The sequence below is a fragment of the Emys orbicularis genome, chromosome 3 (assembly GCF_028017835.1).
Source record: "Emys orbicularis isolate rEmyOrb1 chromosome 3, rEmyOrb1.hap1, whole genome shotgun sequence".
NCBI lineage: Eukaryota > Metazoa > Chordata > Testudines > Emydidae > Emys > Emys orbicularis.
The window spans coordinates 4,647,705-4,667,436 of record NC_088685.1 but is presented as its reverse complement, the minus strand read 5'-3'; the positions used below and the strand labels follow the sequence as shown (position 1 = coordinate 4,667,436).

General features: G+C 57.8%; 1 protein-coding gene across 1 annotated transcript; it reads right to left on the bottom strand.

Moving 5' to 3' along the window:
- Nucleotides 1-3,992: 3,992 nt before the first annotated feature.
- Nucleotides 3,993-18,245, bottom strand: SLC35F6 (solute carrier family 35 member F6). Its single transcript, XM_065401678.1, has 6 exons — nt 18,169-18,245; nt 8,434-8,506; nt 7,704-7,875; nt 5,575-5,787; nt 5,220-5,330; nt 3,993-4,474 (listed from the first exon to the last, which is right to left on the bottom strand). Exons 1-6 carry the CDS (start codon nt 18,243-18,245, stop codon nt 3,993-3,995), a joined length of 1,128 nt encoding a protein of 375 aa, XP_065257750.1.
- Between the last annotated feature and the right edge of the window lie 1,487 nt (nt 18,246-19,732).

Genomic DNA, 19,732 nt, shown 5'->3' with positions numbered 1-19,732 from the left:
TCTCATGATCTTTAAACCGAAACACACATGCACAATCTTTGCTGTACTGAAATGTGAGGTAGGGCCCGATCACTCCTATTTTGCAAAGGGGAAACCGAGGCACAGAAAGGCTAAGTGTATATCAAGTGCCTGCAGGGAATCTATGTCAGAGTGAAGACTTGAACTCCTGTCTTCCAAACCCCTCAGCCATCCTTCCTCTCCTAATTAGCTTATGGTTTCCTTGCTCATCCTGATCATTGTATTTGCCTGCTGCCTCCTACCTTATACTTAGTGCATGAGCACTTCAGGCCAACGGCTCTCTCTCCCTAAGGATCTGTACAGCACCTAGCGTAACAGGGCCACAATCCTGATAGGAGATGCTCCAAGCACCACCCGAGTAAGCTGCACTGCCTGCACATGTGTGAATTGTTGAGTTAGACACTGCAGAGGGAGTTCCTAGGAGAAGGGGGCTACGTGGTATGGCAGGGGCACTTTCTTGTGGGTCAGTGGAGAAGTCCCCCCTTCACCTAGCGCCGGGTTCCTCCATGGGGAAGGGGAGGAATTCAGCCCTGGGTCGAGGGCCAGTGCAAGGCCAAGGCAGCACCCAAGTCCCACTTCAGCCCCGTAAGCAGGACTTAATTTGTGCATCTGCCTTCCTTTGGCCCTCTCCCCAGGGCCAAATCCCCCCCCCCCCCCCCATGAGCCATTGCACACAGGGGTGCATTCTCCCACAACTCTGCAAGGAAGCCCAAGCCCCCAGCTCCCTGTCATGACCTCCCCATGCTTCTTCCTGGGAGGAAAGTGGTGTCGGATTGGGAGCACCACCTGCAGCAGATGGGGGTGGGGGTCCCTGATACAGGGAAAGGGCCCCAGACACTGCTGTGCAGAGCATTGCATTGCATTGCATGGGACATTCCAGGACCCTCTGCTGCAACCTCCATCCTAGGGTCTTCAACAGCCACCCAGCACCCTGACATCTGAACGCTGGTGGCATGGGGCCGCAGCACCAGTGCCCTGTCCAGCCAAGGTACACAGGGCATGGCACCTCTGCAGGCTAACGGGGGGCATCTCTGCCAACCCAGCCAGACCGTGCTTTGCCTCAGCATCGGCTCCAAGGACACTAGTTTCTCTGGGCTGCAGTCCCACATCATAGGAGCCCAGCAGGCCCTGGATGCAGCTTCTCTTCCCCTCTTGCCCCCTCCTCTCCCTGGGGATGCGCTGGAAGTGTGCATGTCCATGAAGCTGGAAGGTTTGGGGGATGTAACATCCATCATAGCAGCCCCAAATACGAGCACGGCCCTCTCGGTACCAGTCTGCCATGCTGCTGGCATGCGGGGGGTGGAGGGTATCCGTAGGGGATTGCACGCAGCTGGCTACCTGGAAGGAAATCAGCTACCAGAGCTGATTGGGGCCTGGGGATGGAGGATCCCACCCTGCATGCGCTACAACAGGGCAGATCAGCTCATGGCCTGGTGGCAGAAGCCAGGTGGTGCACACTTGGCCTGAGCCCTGCAAACAGAACAGGAAAGCAGGTGGGCAGAGGGGACACATGCCAGTGGATAGAGGGAGAGAGATGGGGCTGCTTTTACTCCATTGTGTAAGGGAGAAAAGTTTGGAATTTTATTGGAGGTTGGGAGGGTGCATGGGAAGGAGGGAATTAGCGGGCTGGGGAGGAGAAATGCAGAGGAGAGAGAACCCAGGCTCACCACCCATTCAGCTCTCTACAGCCTGACCCCGTTCTGCGGTATCCTGGACAAGCCTTGGGGAAGTCAGATTCACGTTACTGAAGTGAGTTAAACGTTAGTGAGGGAGGGTTAATACCACAGGGCCCATTGTGTTAAACACACAATTGTGCAGCTGGAAGGGGGATGCTACCCGACTTCCTCCAGTTATCAGCCCTTTGAAGCCAGCCCCTGGGGCGAAACGCAAGACAAGTTCAAACTCCATTCTCCAGGGGCCAAAGAAAGGATTTCTGGATAAATAGCCTGGTTTTAAAGGTACACAGGGCCTTCCTCCTGAGCCAGCCCAGAGAGGACCTCTGGTCCACAGCGGGCCCCAATCCTCAAGGAAGGGGTGGGAGGACCAGGCCCCGTAAGACGGGGTGCTTGGTGTGAGCTGAAGCTGTGACGAGCTAGACACCATACAGAAACCCCTGGAGTGTGGGGGTGAAGGACCCAGAGCCCATGTGAGGGGTGGGGTGAGCTGTGCATGCAGGGTCTTGTAATGGTTTCTCTGCAGTGCCTTTACCTGAACCCTAAAACAGGCCAGCAGAGGAAGTGCTGTGGGGTTGCCAGACCTATGGCAGTCACTGGGAACCGGCTCGGAGGGGAAAGCAAGCAGGCCTGCCTGGGCAGCCTGCCTGTGCTGGGCAAAACCCAGGGAACCCTGGTCAGAAGGGAGGGAGAGGGGTCTCCATCCCAGAGCGGTAGCAGCCTGGGGGCTGAGAGCAGGCATCCTCGCCGAAGGGGGAATACAGGCATGGTGACTCTGAAATGGGACCACCTCCCTCCTGCACTGGAAGGGGCAGGGAAAGCAATCAGGACGGGCACGGGGAGGTGCCTCAGGGCGAGGCCCTGGGCCAGTTCAAGCACTCTGAGGGACCGGGGAGCCCCTGTAAAGGCTCAGCTCTGCATGGGAGGAGGCGGGAGGGGGAAGCTGGCCAGCAGGCCCAGGCATGGCTGGGAACAGAGAACAACCCTGACTGCAGCAGGCCGAGGAAGCCCCAGCAGGGGGGTGATCAATTCCAGTAAGAGGGAGACAAGGCCCAGGCTTCTCCCCCAACCCCTGGCAGCATGCGCCCCCCCCGGCCAGGCCAGGCCTGTATCTCCCCCGCTGCAGCGTGAGTAAGGCAGTGACCGCCCTGGCTGGTGTGAGTCCAGCAGTTTCGATTGCTCCCTGCCTGGCGGGACAGCCCACGGAGCGTCCCATCAACAGAGGGAGCAGGGAGTGAACCAGCCCCCAGGGGCCTGCTGCCTATGTACACACTGCGTGCTCCAGCCCTACGGCCAATTCCACCCAGCCCCCGCAGGGAGGACGCCATTTTGTAGAACAAAATGGCGCCCTGCGTGACCTTGCAAACGCTGTCTGCACAAGGTCACGCCTTGCACGCACGTGTGGAATTGCACACTTTACTGCACATGGCACAGCACGCCCCTGCCCCCCACCTATGCTCCACTGGCTCCCAGCAGCCCAGCACCCAGGGGCTAGTGGAGGCAACGGGCAGCATTAAAATCCCCCAATGCCACCCTGGGTGCAGCAAACAGGGCCCCACCCTGCAGACAGCTTCAGCTCTGTGTAAGGAGACGGCCAAGGCAAAGAGCTTCCAGGGTTTATGGCCGTAACCAATGCTCCGCCGGGCTCCATCTGCAAGCGGGACAGAAGAGGGGTCGTGGGCCTGTCCCACCAGCCTGGCAGAACGGTTTCCTCCAGTTACACCGTTAGACACTGCAGGTGGAGCAGGAACTAGGTGGGTAGAGCAAGTCCTCCTCCTTGGGGGGCAGGGGAGAAGGTAAAGATGCCCCCCGATGAAGGTCACCAACAAGTGCATGCCTGGCCCTGAGCCCAGGTGTCTCCTTCAGAGGCAGCAGCTCCCAGCATCGGTCTGATGTGCATTCGCCGGTGCTGGACCATAAACCCATCCTGGCACAGCCTTGGGTCGTGCAGCCAGGCAGGCGGCACGGGTCAGGGGAGACCCACAGAACAGGATGTCACTGCAACCTCCTGGGAGAAAGGGGTGGATAACCCAGGTGCGCCGGTGGCATGGCAGGGCCTCCTCGGGGGATGGGCAGAGGCATTTTAATAGGGAAGGGGAGCACCTCTAGTGACCTTCACTCTCCGAATCCCACGTCCCATCCCGGAGGAGCTGGATCGAGCCCTAGAGGAGCCATGCCCAGAACGCCTGAGGCCCAGTAGAGCCAACAGAGTACAGAGAGGCGGGCTCCGGTGTCCCAGCCCGTGCCAGGGGATGAAGGGGTGCTGGGATCTGGCGTCCATACCCCATGGAGTCCGTCTCCTCAGCTGTCCCCGTTGATGGGCGCCCTCTCCCCTGCCAGCAGATTCTCCCTCTCGGCCTCAGAGCCCAGGGCACCCGCTGGGGGCTGGCGCCAGGGCAGCCTGGCGAGCAGGGGCTGGTGCAGGCCGTTGTAGAGGGCGGCGCCGGTCAGGAGGATGAGGAACCCCAGGATCTCCAGGCCGTGGAAGGTCTCCCAGCCCACGGCCAGGCTGACGGCCCAGATGACCACGGTGCGCAGGCTGTCCAGCACCATGCGGGTGGTGGCGCTGATCTCCTTGGTGACGCTGATGCCGGCGAAGTTGAAGAAGGCGATGCTGCTGATGTTGCCCGCCAGGGCCAGGGCAATGAGGGGCTGGCGGCCGATCTGGCAGAAGGCATCCAGCGTGTCCTCCAGCACCTGCCGCGGGCTGCCGCCAAAGCTGCCCGCCGGGATGTAGTACATGGGGATCAGCAGCAGGGACAGGATGACGAAGCCAAAGAAACCTGGGAGGGAGCAAGGCAGGGGGTGGCGGTGCAGAAAAGCCAGGCGCTGCTGGTTGGGGCTCATTCCCCAGAAATCCCCCCCTTAACACGTGGCATTTCCTTCCCCGGGAACCCATCCGGGGCCCCTGAACGCTGGAGCCGGGTTTTGCTGGGGGATGGATTTCAGGAGAAAGCTGCAGTTTTTCAGGGTCACGCAGGATCTAGTCGCCCCTCCCGCCAGGCACAAGTGAGCCGCAGGGACGGGAAATGAACCACGGAGGTTTAAGGAGGCCTCCCCTAGAGCCGCGCTATATTCCGCCCCCTTGCTGCAGTATCCACCCCCGACGCTGTTTCAGACACACGGAAAGCAGCCTGGCTAAAAGACCGCTCTTCCAAGCACCCCCAGCCCCATTCCCTTGGACTGGAGTGGTGGAGACCCTTGCTCCCCTCCCGCCAGCTGCCAGTTTGCCCTTGCTGCCTGGGCGCAGATCCCGGACCCCATGTCTTCAGTGGACAGGGACACTTCAGGTGCCCCCCATAAAAGCTTCAGCCCCCGCAGCCTAGCGCCAGCCTCGGAGGCTGGGACGCAGGACGCCGCCCGCTGCGTCTCCCAGCGGGAGTGGCAAGAGGGCTCCGCTGCAGGCTCCTTGCTCGGAGTCAGTAGCCCAGAGCTGCCCACAGGGCATCAGAGCCGCTTCCCCCTCCTCCTCCTAGCACCCGGTATGGGGTTCCCCCCACCCAGCCCCAGCCCCCTGCTGCCACCTACCCTCCGTGCCGACGGCCCGCAGCGGGTGCACGTCGTGTTTGTAGATGAACTTCTCCTCCAGCACCATCTGAATGGCGACGATCACCTGGGCCATGATGATGAGCAGGTCACCTGGAGGGGGACGGGGAAGAGAGAACGTGGGGGTCTCCAGACACAGCCCCGTCCCAGACCCCCCACCCTCCGGGCGGCGTAACTGGAGCAGGAATCTATTGCATTCAGGACCCGCATCCCCGCAGCCAGTCCCACTCGGAAAAATCTATCCCCAGCGACGGCCTCCTCTCAGATTCCTTCATGGCCCTCCCAGGACGTTCCCCTCCCCCCAGCCCCAGCCTTGCTCCGGGACCCCCCCACGTACCTGTGATGACCTCGCTCAGCTTGTGCGTCTCGTCGCGGGTGCCGAGCATGTCCGCCAGCCCGACCACCACCAGCCCGGCCATGGTGACCAGGATCCCCAGCCACTGGCTCGGCACCAGCTTGCGGCCCAGGAAGGCCACCGAGAGCAGCCCGGTGAAGATGATCACCGCCCCGCGCAGCATCTGGAAGCTGGAGGCGCTGGTCATGTTCAGGGCTACGGCGGGAGAACGTGCTTGTGAGTGGAGCTACCGGACCCGACGCGCCTCAGTCCTGACCCCCCAGCTAGTCCATTCCTCCCCCCGCAGATGCACCCCAGCCCCCCTGCTATTCCTGTCCTGCCAGCTGTCTCCAGACCCGGCCATTTTAGGAGCTCATTAAGCAAGGGACTCGTACCCCTGCAGAGTAGCTTGTGGGTGGGTGACTACGTCGCCCTCTCGTGGCTGGAAACCCAGGGGATAAAAGCCTTTATACCAGTACAGCTTGCAGAGCGTCTCCTCCAACTCAAACGCTAGAGCTCTGGTTCATCACAGACAGGGGTCCTGGTTCTAGCCCCCCCCAAAATGCAGCACATTGAGGTGTGTTAAATCTGGGAGGCATGGAGGGAGCGATTGTGCCCAGGCAGAATATTTCAGCCACAGCTTCCTTCCCAGCCTGCATTCAAAGCTTCCCACGCTCCCCCTCCCTCGAATGGCTCCAGCCTGCGGGAGAATGTGGCCGGAGAACACAATAACCGGCCATTACATAGGATTTAATCAGCCTCAGTCTGAGTGATGTCTCCTTTGACGTGCTCACAATTAACTGCTTCATCCATCATGCGGGGGGCGGGGGGAGGGTCGCCGGCTCCACGCTGCTCCCAGCCACGGAGTTTTTGCGGGTGACTTTAATTGGAGCGGTGAGCTCTGTGCTGAGACCTTGTGGAAAGGGCCCCACCCCCTCTGCTTGTGGGTAGGACAGCTTGCGTTTTGTGGTGGATGGTTTTATTTCCTGATTTTAACGTGACCGCACCAGCTGAGCGAGAACCCCTTCCAGAGCCTTCTCTCGCGGCTCTGGGTCAGTGCCCCCCGGCCAAAAATCTCCTCACACCACTCGGTCCAGAAGTAGTCAGAAAGAGATTCGTGCCCCTGGTTTTAAAGCCCATTCCCCCCCATCTTGCCCCTTGTGTTACTTACAGCTGGGCAAAGCGAGCGCACCTCACGGCATTTCCCACCCACTCTGCATGGGGGTGAATGAGGATGGCCAAGGTGCCGGGCAGTGGGGAAATCGGGCCCTGAGTTTCTAAGGGGGGGTTTATTAAAACTGATTATTTACATAAAGGACATCGGAACATCAGAGCTTCTTAGCCATTTGCGGACACAGGGCTTCCGTCCTCCCCTTGACTGGCTGGAGGAAGGAAGTGGTCAAAGCAGATGATTCGGGGAATGGCTAGCTTAGAGGAAGGACTGTGACAAAGTTAGGAGGCTACCCTGGGAATCAGGAGGCCAGGGTTCAAATCCTAGCTCCGCCAGATTCCCTGGGTGACTGTGGGCAAGTCGCTGCCCTTCTGTGCCTCAGTTTCCCCTCTGTACACTAGAGCTAATAGCTCTGCCTCACAGAGGGGTCACAAGGAAAGCTGCATTCCGGAGTGTGAGGTGCTCAGACACTACAGTAACGGGGCCAGATAAGTACTTAAGATAACTTCAGTTTCTGCCCACCTAGGAGAGGGCACCCCCTACAGGAAGCAGGCCTCACTCCGAGAGAAGGCGTAATCTCTGGACAGCTGACAGGGGAACATACATTGCTTGGTGGCCTGTTGGTTTGTTCTTTGCAAAACAGATGAGCAATGTGTGTGTGTGTGTGGGGGAAATCAGGGGTTTTCCCCTCCCCTCCCCCCTTGCCAATTTTGTTTGGTTGGCTCAGTAACAGGGGGCAGTTTCCAAATGAAAAGTGACACTTTTAATCCGGGTTCAAAGCTGGGGTTTTCTTTGCCTTTTTAAAAAACAAACTGGGGGGGGGTTAACCCCCCAGGAAGGACCACCTGCAAAGAGTCGTGACGGTTCACAGTGTTAAAGACAACTCCACTTGCCCCTTGCGTATCAGGTGCCCCCTTTCGCCCCCCAGGCCCGGAGCCGCGTCGGAGCGCCCAGCACTTACCCACATACATGATGCTGGTCCCAGTCATGTCACACAGCGCCGGGGGCAGGAAAAGCAGCGGGTTGAAGGGTTGCGCGGGGGCCAGGCTGGGCTCTGCTCTCTGCCGGTCCCTGCAGAGCAGGATGTAGAAGGCAGCCAGGCAGGAGAATTCGCCCAGGAACATTCCCACGGCCTGAAACACGGACACAGCCGCTCTGTAACGACAGCGCTTGGGGAGGCGGCTCGGCAGAGACTGGGTGCTGGGATCTCAGGGGGCAACCGCAGCTCCTCACCCAGTGACTGTTCCCTGGAGCGAGGCAGACCCAGGAAGCTCTGCCGCCCCACAGCTCCAGCAGTGCCCCTCGGTCCCAAACTGTAGCCTCCTCTCCAGCTGGGCCAGTGGATCCCGGCGCCGCTGGATGGCGGGACAGGCCAGAGCTTAAAATATTATACGATCTGCTGCGCAAACCTGCTGATCCAGGAAGGGGTGGAGAGATGGGGAGGTGCGGGGAGGACATGACACCCCTCTTCCCCAGAATAATCCCCTCTGCTCCTGAAAGGCACTGCCATCAGGGTGGGCCAGCGAGGAAGCATGGTCAACATGCTGGCCTGGGGCTCCGCAGAGTTGGGTTCATCTCCCCTCCCCCCAAGGGGGGCTGGGAGGAGAGATCCGCCACGAGGGGGGTGTGCGTGCGCCCCCCGATTCCGTCCCCCTGGCGAAACCCACGGCCCCGCCGGGCGCCGGCCGTACCTGGAGGAAGGGATGCTGGAAGCTGTGCTCTGCACTACCGCCGCAGCCCCCCGCGGTGAAGTTGTCAGCCCATCTGGAACCGAGACAGAGTGGGGGTTACTGTTGGAATAGGAAACCTGCAGAGAGTGAAACCCAGCTCTCCCCCTTTCTTCAACGAACCGGGGACGTGCTAGAGTGACCCCAGCTACCGCTAAGCCAGGGTCCCCAAATGTTTTACCTCACGCCCCCCCCTTGCCCGGTCCGCACCCCCTCAAGCCAGGGCCAGGAGCAAGGGGGCTGGGGCCATAGCTAGAGGTAGAGGGGCCGAGGCTGGCAGCCAGGATCTCGGGCATGGGGCCGGCAGCGGAGCTAGGGGTGCTCCCTCCCTGTCCCCTGTGGGGGTCTGGCCCAGGCCTCAGCTGCGCCCTCCCGAATGTTCCTCCATAGGGATGCCTGCCCCCCCAGACTGGGGACCTCTGTGCTAAGTCCTGCTTTGGCTGGCGGGCTGGAAAACACCAGCGTTCTGAGGGTTAACAGCGGGAAGGACGGGGCCGGAGGCTCTTGCATGCAGCTACAATCGGGAGACAGCCCTTTCTAACCGACCAGATCCGCTCCGGGTCTAGCCAGACTCACTCCCAGCAGCCCTGTGCAGCGCTGGCAGAGCGAGCTGGATTCTACTCCGGCTCATGCATCCCCCTGAGCGAACGGTCACTTTTCAGAGCAGATGGGCAGGCCCTGTTCCTTTAGCCTGCGGGGGAAACCGGTGCGCGGCTGTAACGGGGCGAGGTTCTTCCGCAGCCCGCGAGGAAAAGGAGTCTCTAAGTATTGCAGATATAAGCGGAGGGATCTCTGGTATTTACCGAGGAACACGGCTCAGCCGAGGACACTTCCCTACCGGGCAGGTGCAGAGCAAACTGCGCCAAGGGAGTGCTGCGTTTTAAAAACGAACAGCTGTCTGCATAGCTGCATCGCCTCGGGAGCATGGTCCAGCTGTTAGAGCAGGGGCCTGGGGCCCAGGACTCCTGGGTTCCAGCTTGCTCCGTCAGCCCGAGCCGTTATTTGCGGTTTCATGGCCTGATGGGGAATATTTGCCTCCCAGGATGCTGGGAGAGGAGGTTATCGATCTGGAGATCTGTGGATGACAGGAGCTAAGGAGAGCACTGCTGATCTCTGCAGCGATAGTGTCTTAGCCTTGTACTGGCCCACTGTCTATTCAGGATTACCTAGGGCTGGTTGAAAGACAGGAGGAATTCTTCCCCCCGCCACCCCTTTTCTCAGATTTGTAAAGGTTTGGACAAGCGCTTGGGTTACCCCCAACCCACTGCCCTTTAGAAAAGCGCTTGAGGTCACGGATTGTCTCACAGCATTTCATAAACGAATGAGCTTTATTCAATACCCCCGACAGCTCACGGTATATCCGGGACGGGGAAAGCGCCGTCTTCCTGTCACCCAACCTGGCCTCGACCCTGGGCAGCCTGAATCATAGAACTGAGAGGTGGAGAGTGTTTTCGGTCAAGTCCAGCTCCCTGCAAATGCAACACCGTGGCCTACCATCAAGGCCCCAGGCTCAGCACCTGGCAGTCTGGTGTCAGCACACTGCAAGTTCTCTAGCAGCTTTAGGAGGGTTTTTTTGGACTGAATTTAAAGGGATCAATCCAATCTGTGCCGTATCCTTTGCACTAGGTGTTTTGACATTATGTGTTTTAAGCTGCACCCAAGTTCTCAGTGTGTTACGTGTTCATGCACTGACAACATAAAACTCACATTGCTGAAGATGAGATTAAAGGGGGAAGGCTAGAGGTTTTTGGAGGGAACAGCTGGGGCTTTTAGTGGGTTGAGAGTGTAGGATAAACCCATCAGCTGGATGGCTTTTAAGGGATCAGCAGCGAAAGAGTTGGCAATTTAAGCGGCACTGCCATCATTAGGTTTCAGAGTTAACACATCAAGCTGAAGGGGGGCAATCCACCCCTCCCTTAGGGGGTGTTTCAGCCTGGCTGCCACCCCAACAAGACTACACTGCATCTGTTTGCATTTGGAAGGGTTACTTGACAGCCATAAATGCCAGCCACTTGCAATTCTGGAGCAAAGGATAGATTTTGCAACTGAGGAGTTTGCCGCAGAATACACAGGGCCTGGCCTATTGGACACATACTGCTGCTTTATCTAGCCTAGTACGTCACTGGGACTAGACGGACAATGAATCAGAACAGAACGGGACTGCGTTTGTCTCACTCCAGCCACCTCGGCTGCCCAGATTTCTGTTCCTAGAGAATAAGTCCAACTTGTTCAGGCGGCATCACTAGGCTGGAGCTGTTCTAGTTAGTCTGGGCCAGCGACGCGCTGAGCTCGCTTTGAAGGGAGCCGTTGGGCACACTGCACGGGCCTGCAGATTTGGGGAAGTGGTTAAGAGCAGCAGCGTGCTCAGTCCGGCGGGGGAACAAAGGGAAGAGCCTTGCTTTGAGACGCTGTCAGAGCTCTAGCCGCGGAGGTGAGCCACAGCACACTGTTCGAGCATTGAGCAGAGTCACAGGTTCAAATCCCCCCCGGCCGTGACACCCAATACCAGGGCCACCATCCAGCAGTGGACAGCACAGTGCCCCAAGCTCCTACGCTGCTGTCGGTGCTTTTGAGACTGACCGCAGCTGGGCCACCCACTCCAGCCCTCACTTGGGGCCGGCTGGCAGAGGGGCTGCTGATTTGTAGCCATTGCCTTAGGGGGCAGACGTCTCTGCAGTTCACACTCAGCGGGGAACGCTTTCCCCGTCCCGGGAAGATTTTCAAGAGTTTTAAATTTTTTTTACCATCCCGAACTGGAACCGCAACAAAAATCTTGACAACGTCTGTGGCCGAACGAGTCGTCAAAAGATTTTTGTTTGGGTCAAGCCAAGTGTTTCATTTTGATCGGCTCTCTTTTCTTTTCAGCCTAGCGAGCTTACGTTCTGAAACAAAGTCACTTTGAACTGGGAAACTTGCTGAGGTCGAAAGGAACAATTCCCAAACTTTTCTGCAACTTTTCCCCCAAGTTGGGAGAGTCGTCCAAACCGGCCCCGTCTTGCGAACCCGTTCTGCTTTGACAAATTAGCATTTTTCTGGCCAAAAAGGGATTTGTCAAAGAGTTCCCAGCCAGTGTTACAGTTTACAAAACTCCTGACATGCAGCCAAGGTAAAGCGCTCTTTGGAGACCACCCTAGCAGCAGATATTTCCCAGGAAGGAAAAGGTTGCTTTCAAAGGGGCCTGCAGACACAAGTGCTGTCACTTGGCCAGTCGCTGCACAGACTTGCCTGCAAGCCCAGTGGTTAGCACAAAGCTTTAGGTTTCCTGGCACCGATTCCAGCCCCTCCCTGGCCGGGAGTGACAGTGAGGCGAACCGGACACCTCTATGTAACAGACAGAGTAAGGGAGCCTCGGCCCCTGGGAATCAGGTGTCAGCCCCGCATTAATCTTCACTAGATGAGTTGTGGTTGCGGGAAAGAGAGATGTCTAGTGAGAGCCAGGGGATCCCTCGAATCAGGGAGCAGCACTCCCTTTGCAGACAGGTGATCCTGGGCACGCGGAGATGAGGTAGCAGGAATGGCAGGGTTGCCCTTTGGGAGGTGAAGGGGGTAGGCAGCTGTGCCACCTCCCCACCCCTTCCCCCCAACATTAACCCATCTGGAGGCAGATTTCTGCATCCAGCAGAGACAGGCTAGCGAGCTCGAGGGGCTACTCCTCTGCCCCAGTGTCCAAGCCCTGGGGCCCGCCCCAACCCAGCCCTGTTTGTCCAAGGGCAGCTTTCAGAACCGCACCATCAGCTGCCCAGTAGGTTTGCATCAGCTGCGGGCAGGGGACAGGAAGGGGAGAGCGTTCTTCCCCTATGAAACGGCACTGCCTTTGCCCCGGGATGCGAGGCTGATCCTGGGCCCGATTCCCCCTGCCCCACGCGGTCACACCCATGTTACACAGATGCCGGGCAGGGAGAGACAAGGGCCCGTGATTAGCTTCCTTCCCCCATCACGTTCATTCTATGCCACGTCCACGCTCAGCTGCGGCCTCCCTTGCCAGCAGGTGCGCTGCTCAGCGGGAACTGCCGGCCCAGCATCCAGTGACGCCAAACGAGAGAGGGAACAGCTCTGGGATCTAGGCACCAGCTCTGGATTTCAGCCACTCCCCATGCGACAGATCAGAATCCTGGCTGCTGCGACTTCTCGGCCTTGGAAAGACGCAGGGCCGAGCTGGTCTTATGTTCGAGGCTCTACCTGCTCCGTGGAGGAGGTTGCTTCAAGCCGATGGTCTCCCTTGCCCCTCCAACACTGGCACAACCACCTCCACCCCAGAGGTGGCTGCAATTCAGATCCAAGGTCTCAGCAACTAACTTTCTGTCCTGTGATCTGATGTGCTTTAGGGCCTGCCTCTGCGGGACTCCCAGTCTGTTCCTAGACTATGGAGACCAGGAGAGGTGGGTGACCGGTCTAGGGATGGATCTGTCTTGCCAGCAGTTTAATTAGTTCCCATGTGCGCCTAACACCCACCCTCCACCCCCAAGACACCCGCACATCAGAGAGGCAAGATAAATCCGGCTAGCTTAGCTGAGGATTTCACAAGGTCAACACCCAGGTCATTACACAGAGGCAGGGAGGTTCAGGGATCCATTGCCTGATGGATTGCCTAACTGGGGAAGGGATGTTTGATATGTGGGGAAAGGGGATGTTTCCAGGGCTTTGTTCTTAGATCGCTGAGCTGCTGAGAAGAGCTGAGTTAGCAGCCGGAGAAGCCAAGGCCCTTTTATCCACAAAACAAGGGTGGTAACTAGTGGCAGGGCAAACACTCTGTACCCTGCTTCCAGCCTCCCCATCTTCAAGAGCCCATGATTCGCCACACATGTTTTCACCCTTCCCAGGGGCAGAGCTGCTCACAACGTTTCCGTGGAAAACACATGCAGTCTCGTGCAGTGGATGCCGGTTACTAGCTGTCTGGAGCGGCTCGCGACCGTGAGTGCCCACCTCCGGCAGACTGTCGGAAAACAGGGCAGACACCCCAAATGGGTGGGGTGGTCTATAATCACATTAGTTACTGGCTTGGGGAAATCTGAACTCCTGGGTCACTAGACCAGTCTTACCATGGAGTCCCAGACACGCCCCTCGGCCTCTCCAGTCTATCTCGCCACCCAGACATACTGGCCTTCGTGATCAATGGTCGCTTACACCAAAAACCACACCACAGCAGGTTGCTCCCAGTCCCAAGAGACCAGTCACTTACCCCCCATCATTTGGTACCACAGATCTTACACCAAAGACTACTCGAGAACTGGCTACCAGTGTTAACTAACTAATGGTTTATTAGCAAAGAAAAAGTGAGTTACTGAGGGGTTAAAGCAGGTACAATACCTGCACAGGTGAGTCAGAGTCTATCATCCCAAAGGGTAGTAGAGCTGTAGCAATCTGCCCGTTTCCCAAAAGCCTCTCAGAGCTACCCAGAATAACTCTGGGGATCTCCCTCGTTTCGTGCAGTTATTCTGCTCCGTTAGAATCCAAACAGCCTAGAGACAAGGATCTTTCCCTGAATCCACACTTCTATCTTCAGAGGGGTAGCCGTGTTAGTCTGGATCTGTAAAAAGCGACAAAGAGTCCTGTGGCACCTTATAGACTAACAGACGTATTGGAGCATGAGCTTTCGTGGGTGAATACCCACTTCGTCAGACGCATTCATATTCACCCACGAAAGCTTATGCTCCAATATGTCTGTTAGTCTATAAGGTGCCACAGGACTCTTTGTCGCTTCTATCATCTTCTCCCAGAAAACAAGCTACCAGGGCCACTACCCACAGGTGAAAAGCGACAGAGGGTCCTGTGGCACCTTTAAGACTAACAGAAGTATTGGGAGCATAAGCTTTCGTGGGTAAGAACTTCACTTCTTCAGATGCAAGACCTGCAGTTCTTCATTTGCATTCTCAAGGCTTCTCTCTCCTTTGAGAGGTTAAGGCAATGTTCACACTACACAACTTTTAGCGACATGGCTGTGTCCAAGCCGCTAAAAGTTGTGCAGTGTAGCCACCGTTTGTCGGCTATCCTGCCGACCACGTGCTGTTCACACTGGCACTTGTGGCGGCAAAACTTTTGTCTTTCTGGGGGGATGGGGTTTAACACCTCTGAACGACAAAAGTTTTGTTGTTCAATTGCCAGTGTAGACAGAGGTACACGCTGTGGAAACATTCGCTACTCCATTATAACGGGAAACAGAGAAGTGAAAACAACACCAGCATAGGCACTGACTCCATGGGTCCTCCAGGGCTGGAGCACACGTAACCCACACACCTGCTGGGTGTGGGGTTCTGTCCCACCTAGTGGCACCGAGACCACTTAGAGAGATTAATGAGTCTGCTCTACAGCCTTAGCTAAGAGCCATGTGGCTTTTAGCTCATGCAGTAGAGACTCATGCATTTAGCTCCAAAGGTCCCCGCCTGCCGACAACCTGGGTCTGTTAGTGTTACACACACACACACAAAAATTAGCGGGTGCTTAACACCCACCAGCAGCCAAGCTCCCCACCTCCTGCACAGCACCTGCTGCAATCAGCTGTTCTGTGGCGAGTGGGGAGGTGGCGGGGCCTGGGGTGGCGGGGGAAATCGAGCACCCCCCCGGGTAGAGAGGAAGTCGGCGCCTATGAACGCAGGTGACATCCCACTAGTTTTCAGGAAGTTTATTAGCTCAAAGTGATTGTGTTTGGTGTTTAGACAAGTAAATCAACCTGGCCTCCAGCTGTGCATTTGTCAGCGTTCAGTGAGGCCTGGGGCTTTGGCATGAGTGGGCCCCTGGTCTGCCAGCGTCGCACCGGCAATGCTGATGAAGGCAGCGTTCTGTTATTAGCAACGGATCCCGTCCCACGGACTTTAACAGGAGTCAGATATGAGCACGCTTTTGAGCAGGGAGAGGTACCGTGCAGGCCCCCGTTCCCCATTGAAAGCCCCAGCTGCAGGCAGGCGTGTAGGGCTGCAGCCAGGGAAGGAAGCTCTGGGACATGCCAAGCCCAAGCAGCCAGGTGCCAGGGCAGGGCACAGCCCAGAGATAACAAGGAGCGGTACCATGCAGTCCCACGTTCCCCACCACCCGTCCCCAGGGGAAAGCACTAGTATCAAGGCTGCAGCCCCCCCCCCCCCCCCCACTGGCCTCCCCTCCCACTCCACAGCGACGGGACTCCTACGTTACCTCTTGCCACCCCAATCTGCTGTCCCAGGCAGGGGCCTTTCACTCCTTGGCAACCTCCGGCTAACAACGCTTTACTGGGAATGGAGCGGTTGCAACTAACCAGCATCCACTGTACGGCACAGAAACAAGGGGATTTCAACTAAGTTTCCCAAACAGGAAAAAGTCAAACCCGTTTTATATGAAAGTGAAAGTGAAAGGGATCCAGAGCGGGTTTCACTGCTCCCAAGAGGAAATATTTTGGAATTTCCATTGTGCAGGATACATGTTTTTGTTCTGATGCCAAAGAAGTTTTTTTTTGTTCCAAGTGTCAACCTCCCCGGGCGTGGCCATTCCGGTTCCCAACCTGCTCAACGTGTGTGTGGGGGGGGAAAGCTGGCTACTGCCACGTACAAAGGCCACCGTAACTCTCCCAGCCTCCATCAGTCCAACACGCTTCGGTGTAAGTACAACCCCTACCAGATCAGCAACGGCCTTGAGCCACCTGGCACATGTGCCACTGGCCTGAATTTAAAAATCTACCATGCAAAATTAAATTGCCCTTGGATTTGAGGTCACTTCTAGCCGGGGTGGGGAAATCAGGAGAGGCAAAGAGGTTTTGTGGGAGAAGCAGAGCGCATGGGTTGCATCTTGCACCATGAGCGTAGGTAGCATCTGCTCCCTGCTTTGGGCACCAGGAAGGATGTGTTGGAAATGCGTAAAATTCAGCCTCAAAGCTCAGCAGAAAAACCTAGAGGGAGCAGAGGTCACAACCCAGACAGTCCCGAAGTAGGGCAGGGGGCGTGTGACGGAAGGCGCCCCGGTACGTCACACGCTAAGTCAGCAGAATTTCTGCACAAGTCAGGGCAGAGCCTGACCTCCCCTGCCACATGACCAGACACGCCAACAACCCAGCCCAGCTGACCACCACACTGACTCAGCTCTGCATTTCGCAAGAGGCATTAAAAAAAAAAAAAAAGGCTAATCAGCGGTTTCTGTTGAGCCGTTTGCCAAGGCAGGGACTCAGGAGATGGGGAGTCGCTTCCTGGGCCCCCTTGGGCAAGTTGCTTTAATTTCCCCATGACTCAGTTTCCCCACCTGATATTTCATTAATTGCGGCAAAGCGCTCGGATACAACAAAGACGGGGCACCGACGAGTGGCTAGACCACGCTCAGAGCTAGCGCTCCGCCCCCCTGCTCGCATGAGGGCAAAAGAAGCCGGGAGATCAGAGCCGGCTTCCTATATCTCTCCCCACGCAGGCTTTGGAGGAAGGGAAGTGGTGGAATCCCCACTCTCAGCTCTTTCACTGGCTGCAGAGGGGAAGGAAGCCCCATTTCTAACCTACTGCATGTCCTTGGCTTTACAGCACCGCACCCTTTGCAAGGCCTAGAAACCAGAATCGACTTAACCGCGAGTTCACACACAGCCCCATGGCAGGAATGAGTAAAACCCCACAGCTGGGACCAGCCCATGGACAGATGAGGCTCTTTCTGCGTAAGTCGTAGCTGTAGAGCTGAACAGGTGCAGGTGTGCAGCCCGGGTTCGGAGATCTCAGCGCGTACGTGATTGGCAGAGGCCTGGCATTTTGGGGGCAGGCAGAGAAATGGCTAGAAGAAATCTCCCCTCCCCAAATGGTGCAACGCTGCCCAGTGAGGGGTATTACTACTTCCCTTGCAGAACGGGGCATTAGCCACCTTCAGAGGAGGGACTGTTCTGTTTCCGGGCACTATTCCTCACGTTGAGCCTTCTTATGCAAGGAGATCCCCAACTCAGTCAGGATTCGAACTCAGCAACCAGTTAACTCACTTTGCTGTGCCTGGCAGGGGGCTGTTCTGGGCTGACCTTTGGAGCATTATCTCCGCATCAAAGGCGTGGCTACGGGGCCCTGCGGCGCAGGCACCTTTCTCCAAGGCCAGAACCGTGGCCCCCGAGAGCCATCTGGCTGTGAAGCTGAATGCACCACACATGCCAGTGGGCTAAGCACCAGCCAGACACGACGCAGCAGGTGGAGAACTGAGGCACAGAACAGGCCGTGTCCACACGCACAGCAGCCGGGCTTTAACCACACCGGGGTAGTTACAGGGGCACAACCCCCCCTCAACATGGGGAAAAGGGCCCATCCCACCGCAGCTCCCCCCTATGGGAAGGGAGGGCCATTCCCCCAGCTCCCCCAACCCTGTTCCCAAGAGAAATAGGGGCCCTTCGACACCCAGCCTCCCCCCCCACTTACTGAGGGCTGGAGGGAGACAGAGGGCCCCCCCGGGGGAGCCCAGATCAGAGCCCATCTCCTAACCACCACCCCCCAGCCACCAGACAGATCGGGGGTGGGGGAGCAGCCCACAGGAAGCACCCCCTAGCGCTTGGCACCCCGTGTTGCTCCCCGGGACCCGGGGGCAGCCCCCCTCCAGCACCCCCCCCCCGCGTTGCTCCCCGGGGGCAGCCCCCCGCCAGCAGCGCCCCCCCCGCGTTGCTCCCCGGGGGCAGCCCCCCTCCAGCAGCGTTGCTCCCCGGGGGCAGCCCCCCGCCAGCAGCCCCCCCCCCGCGTTGCTCCCCGGGGGCAGCCCCCCGCCAGCAGCGCCCCCCGCTCGGCGACTCACTTGGCCGAGAGGGTGTTGATGGAGCCGGTGAGCAGCATGAGGCCGGCCAGGAAGAGCTGGTACTTGGTCCAGGCCATGCTGCGGGGCCGGGCCGGGCCGGGCTCGCTCCCCCGGGCTCGCTCTGCACCCACCGGGCCCCGCCGCCGCAGCTCTCGGGCAGGGAGGAGCGAGCCCCGGCCTGGAGGAGGAGGAAGGGAGGTCACATGGCCGCAGTCAGCTGAGAGAACCCGCCCAGCCCTTTTTTTGCAACCCGCTCCGCCCCCAGGGCCCCGATCCGGCTGCCGCGCCTGGCCCCACAGAGCAGCGGGGCTGGGGCCGGGGGCTGCCCAGCCACAGGCCCTGGGACGCACCGGGGCAGGCTCGCCTCCTGGCTGCTCTCCCGGGGGCAGGACAGCAGGCAGAGCTTTGGAGGGCCCTGAGCCGGGGAGCCAGGCCCCATGGGGGGGCAGACCTGCCTGGGCTCAGAGGCGGGGGTGGGGGTTGGTAAGAAAGGCTGGGCCAAGGAGAGACAGAGCCAAGACAAGAGCCAGGAAATAGGCCTCTCCTTGCCGGGCGTCTACAAGGTGGCGGGACCCAAGGCCGGCTGCGTTTTCGGGTGGTTTCCTGGCAAGGGGTGACAGTAGCTTCTGGGCAGATGCTTGTTGACCCAACAGGGCAATTTCACCCAGTCACGGCTGTACTGAGCCCAGTAACGGATCCGATATAGCTTCCAAGGCCAGACCACGGCGATCATGTAGCCTGACCCCCTGGGTAAGACAGGCCAGAGACCTGCCCCCCATTAATCCCTACAGCAGCTGATCTTTTAGAAAAACAGCCCGTCTTGATTCTAAAAGTTGCCAATGATGGAGAATCCACCACACCCTGGGGTAGATTGTTCCAATGGTTAAATACTCCCTCTCTGACAAACTTACACCTTCCAGTATTTGCCTCTGAATTTGTCCATCTGCAGCCATTGGATGGTGTTAGCCATTTCTCTGCTAGATTGAGGAGCCCTTTCTTAACACAAATATTTGTTCCCCATGTAGGTAAATACAGACGGTGAGCGAGTCACTCTGTAACCTCTTTGCTAAACTAAATAGATTGAGCTCCTTGATGCTGTCATTCCAAGGCAGGTTTTCCAGTCCTTTAATCATTCTCAGGGCTGTTCTCTGAACTGTCTCCAATTAATAAACCTCCTTCTTGAACTGTGGACACCCAGCACCGGACACAGGATTCCAGCAGCGGTCGCACCAGTGCCAAGCGCAGAGACAAAATAACCTCTCTGTTCGAGAGCCCACTGTTAATGCTTCCCAGGATCGCATTAGCTCTTTTGCACTGGAAACTCAGGTTTAGCTGATTATCCCCCATGACCCCCCCAAATCTTTTTCAGTCCCTGCTTCCCAGGATCAAGTCCCCCATCCTGTAAGTGTGGCCTGCAGTCTTTGTTCCCAGATGTACATGTTTACATTTAGCAGCTTACCAAGTGATCCAGATCTCTCTGTATCAGCGACCTCTTCTCTTCCTTATTTACCACTCTCCCAATCTTTGTGTCATCTGCAGACTTTACTAGTGACGATTTCATGCT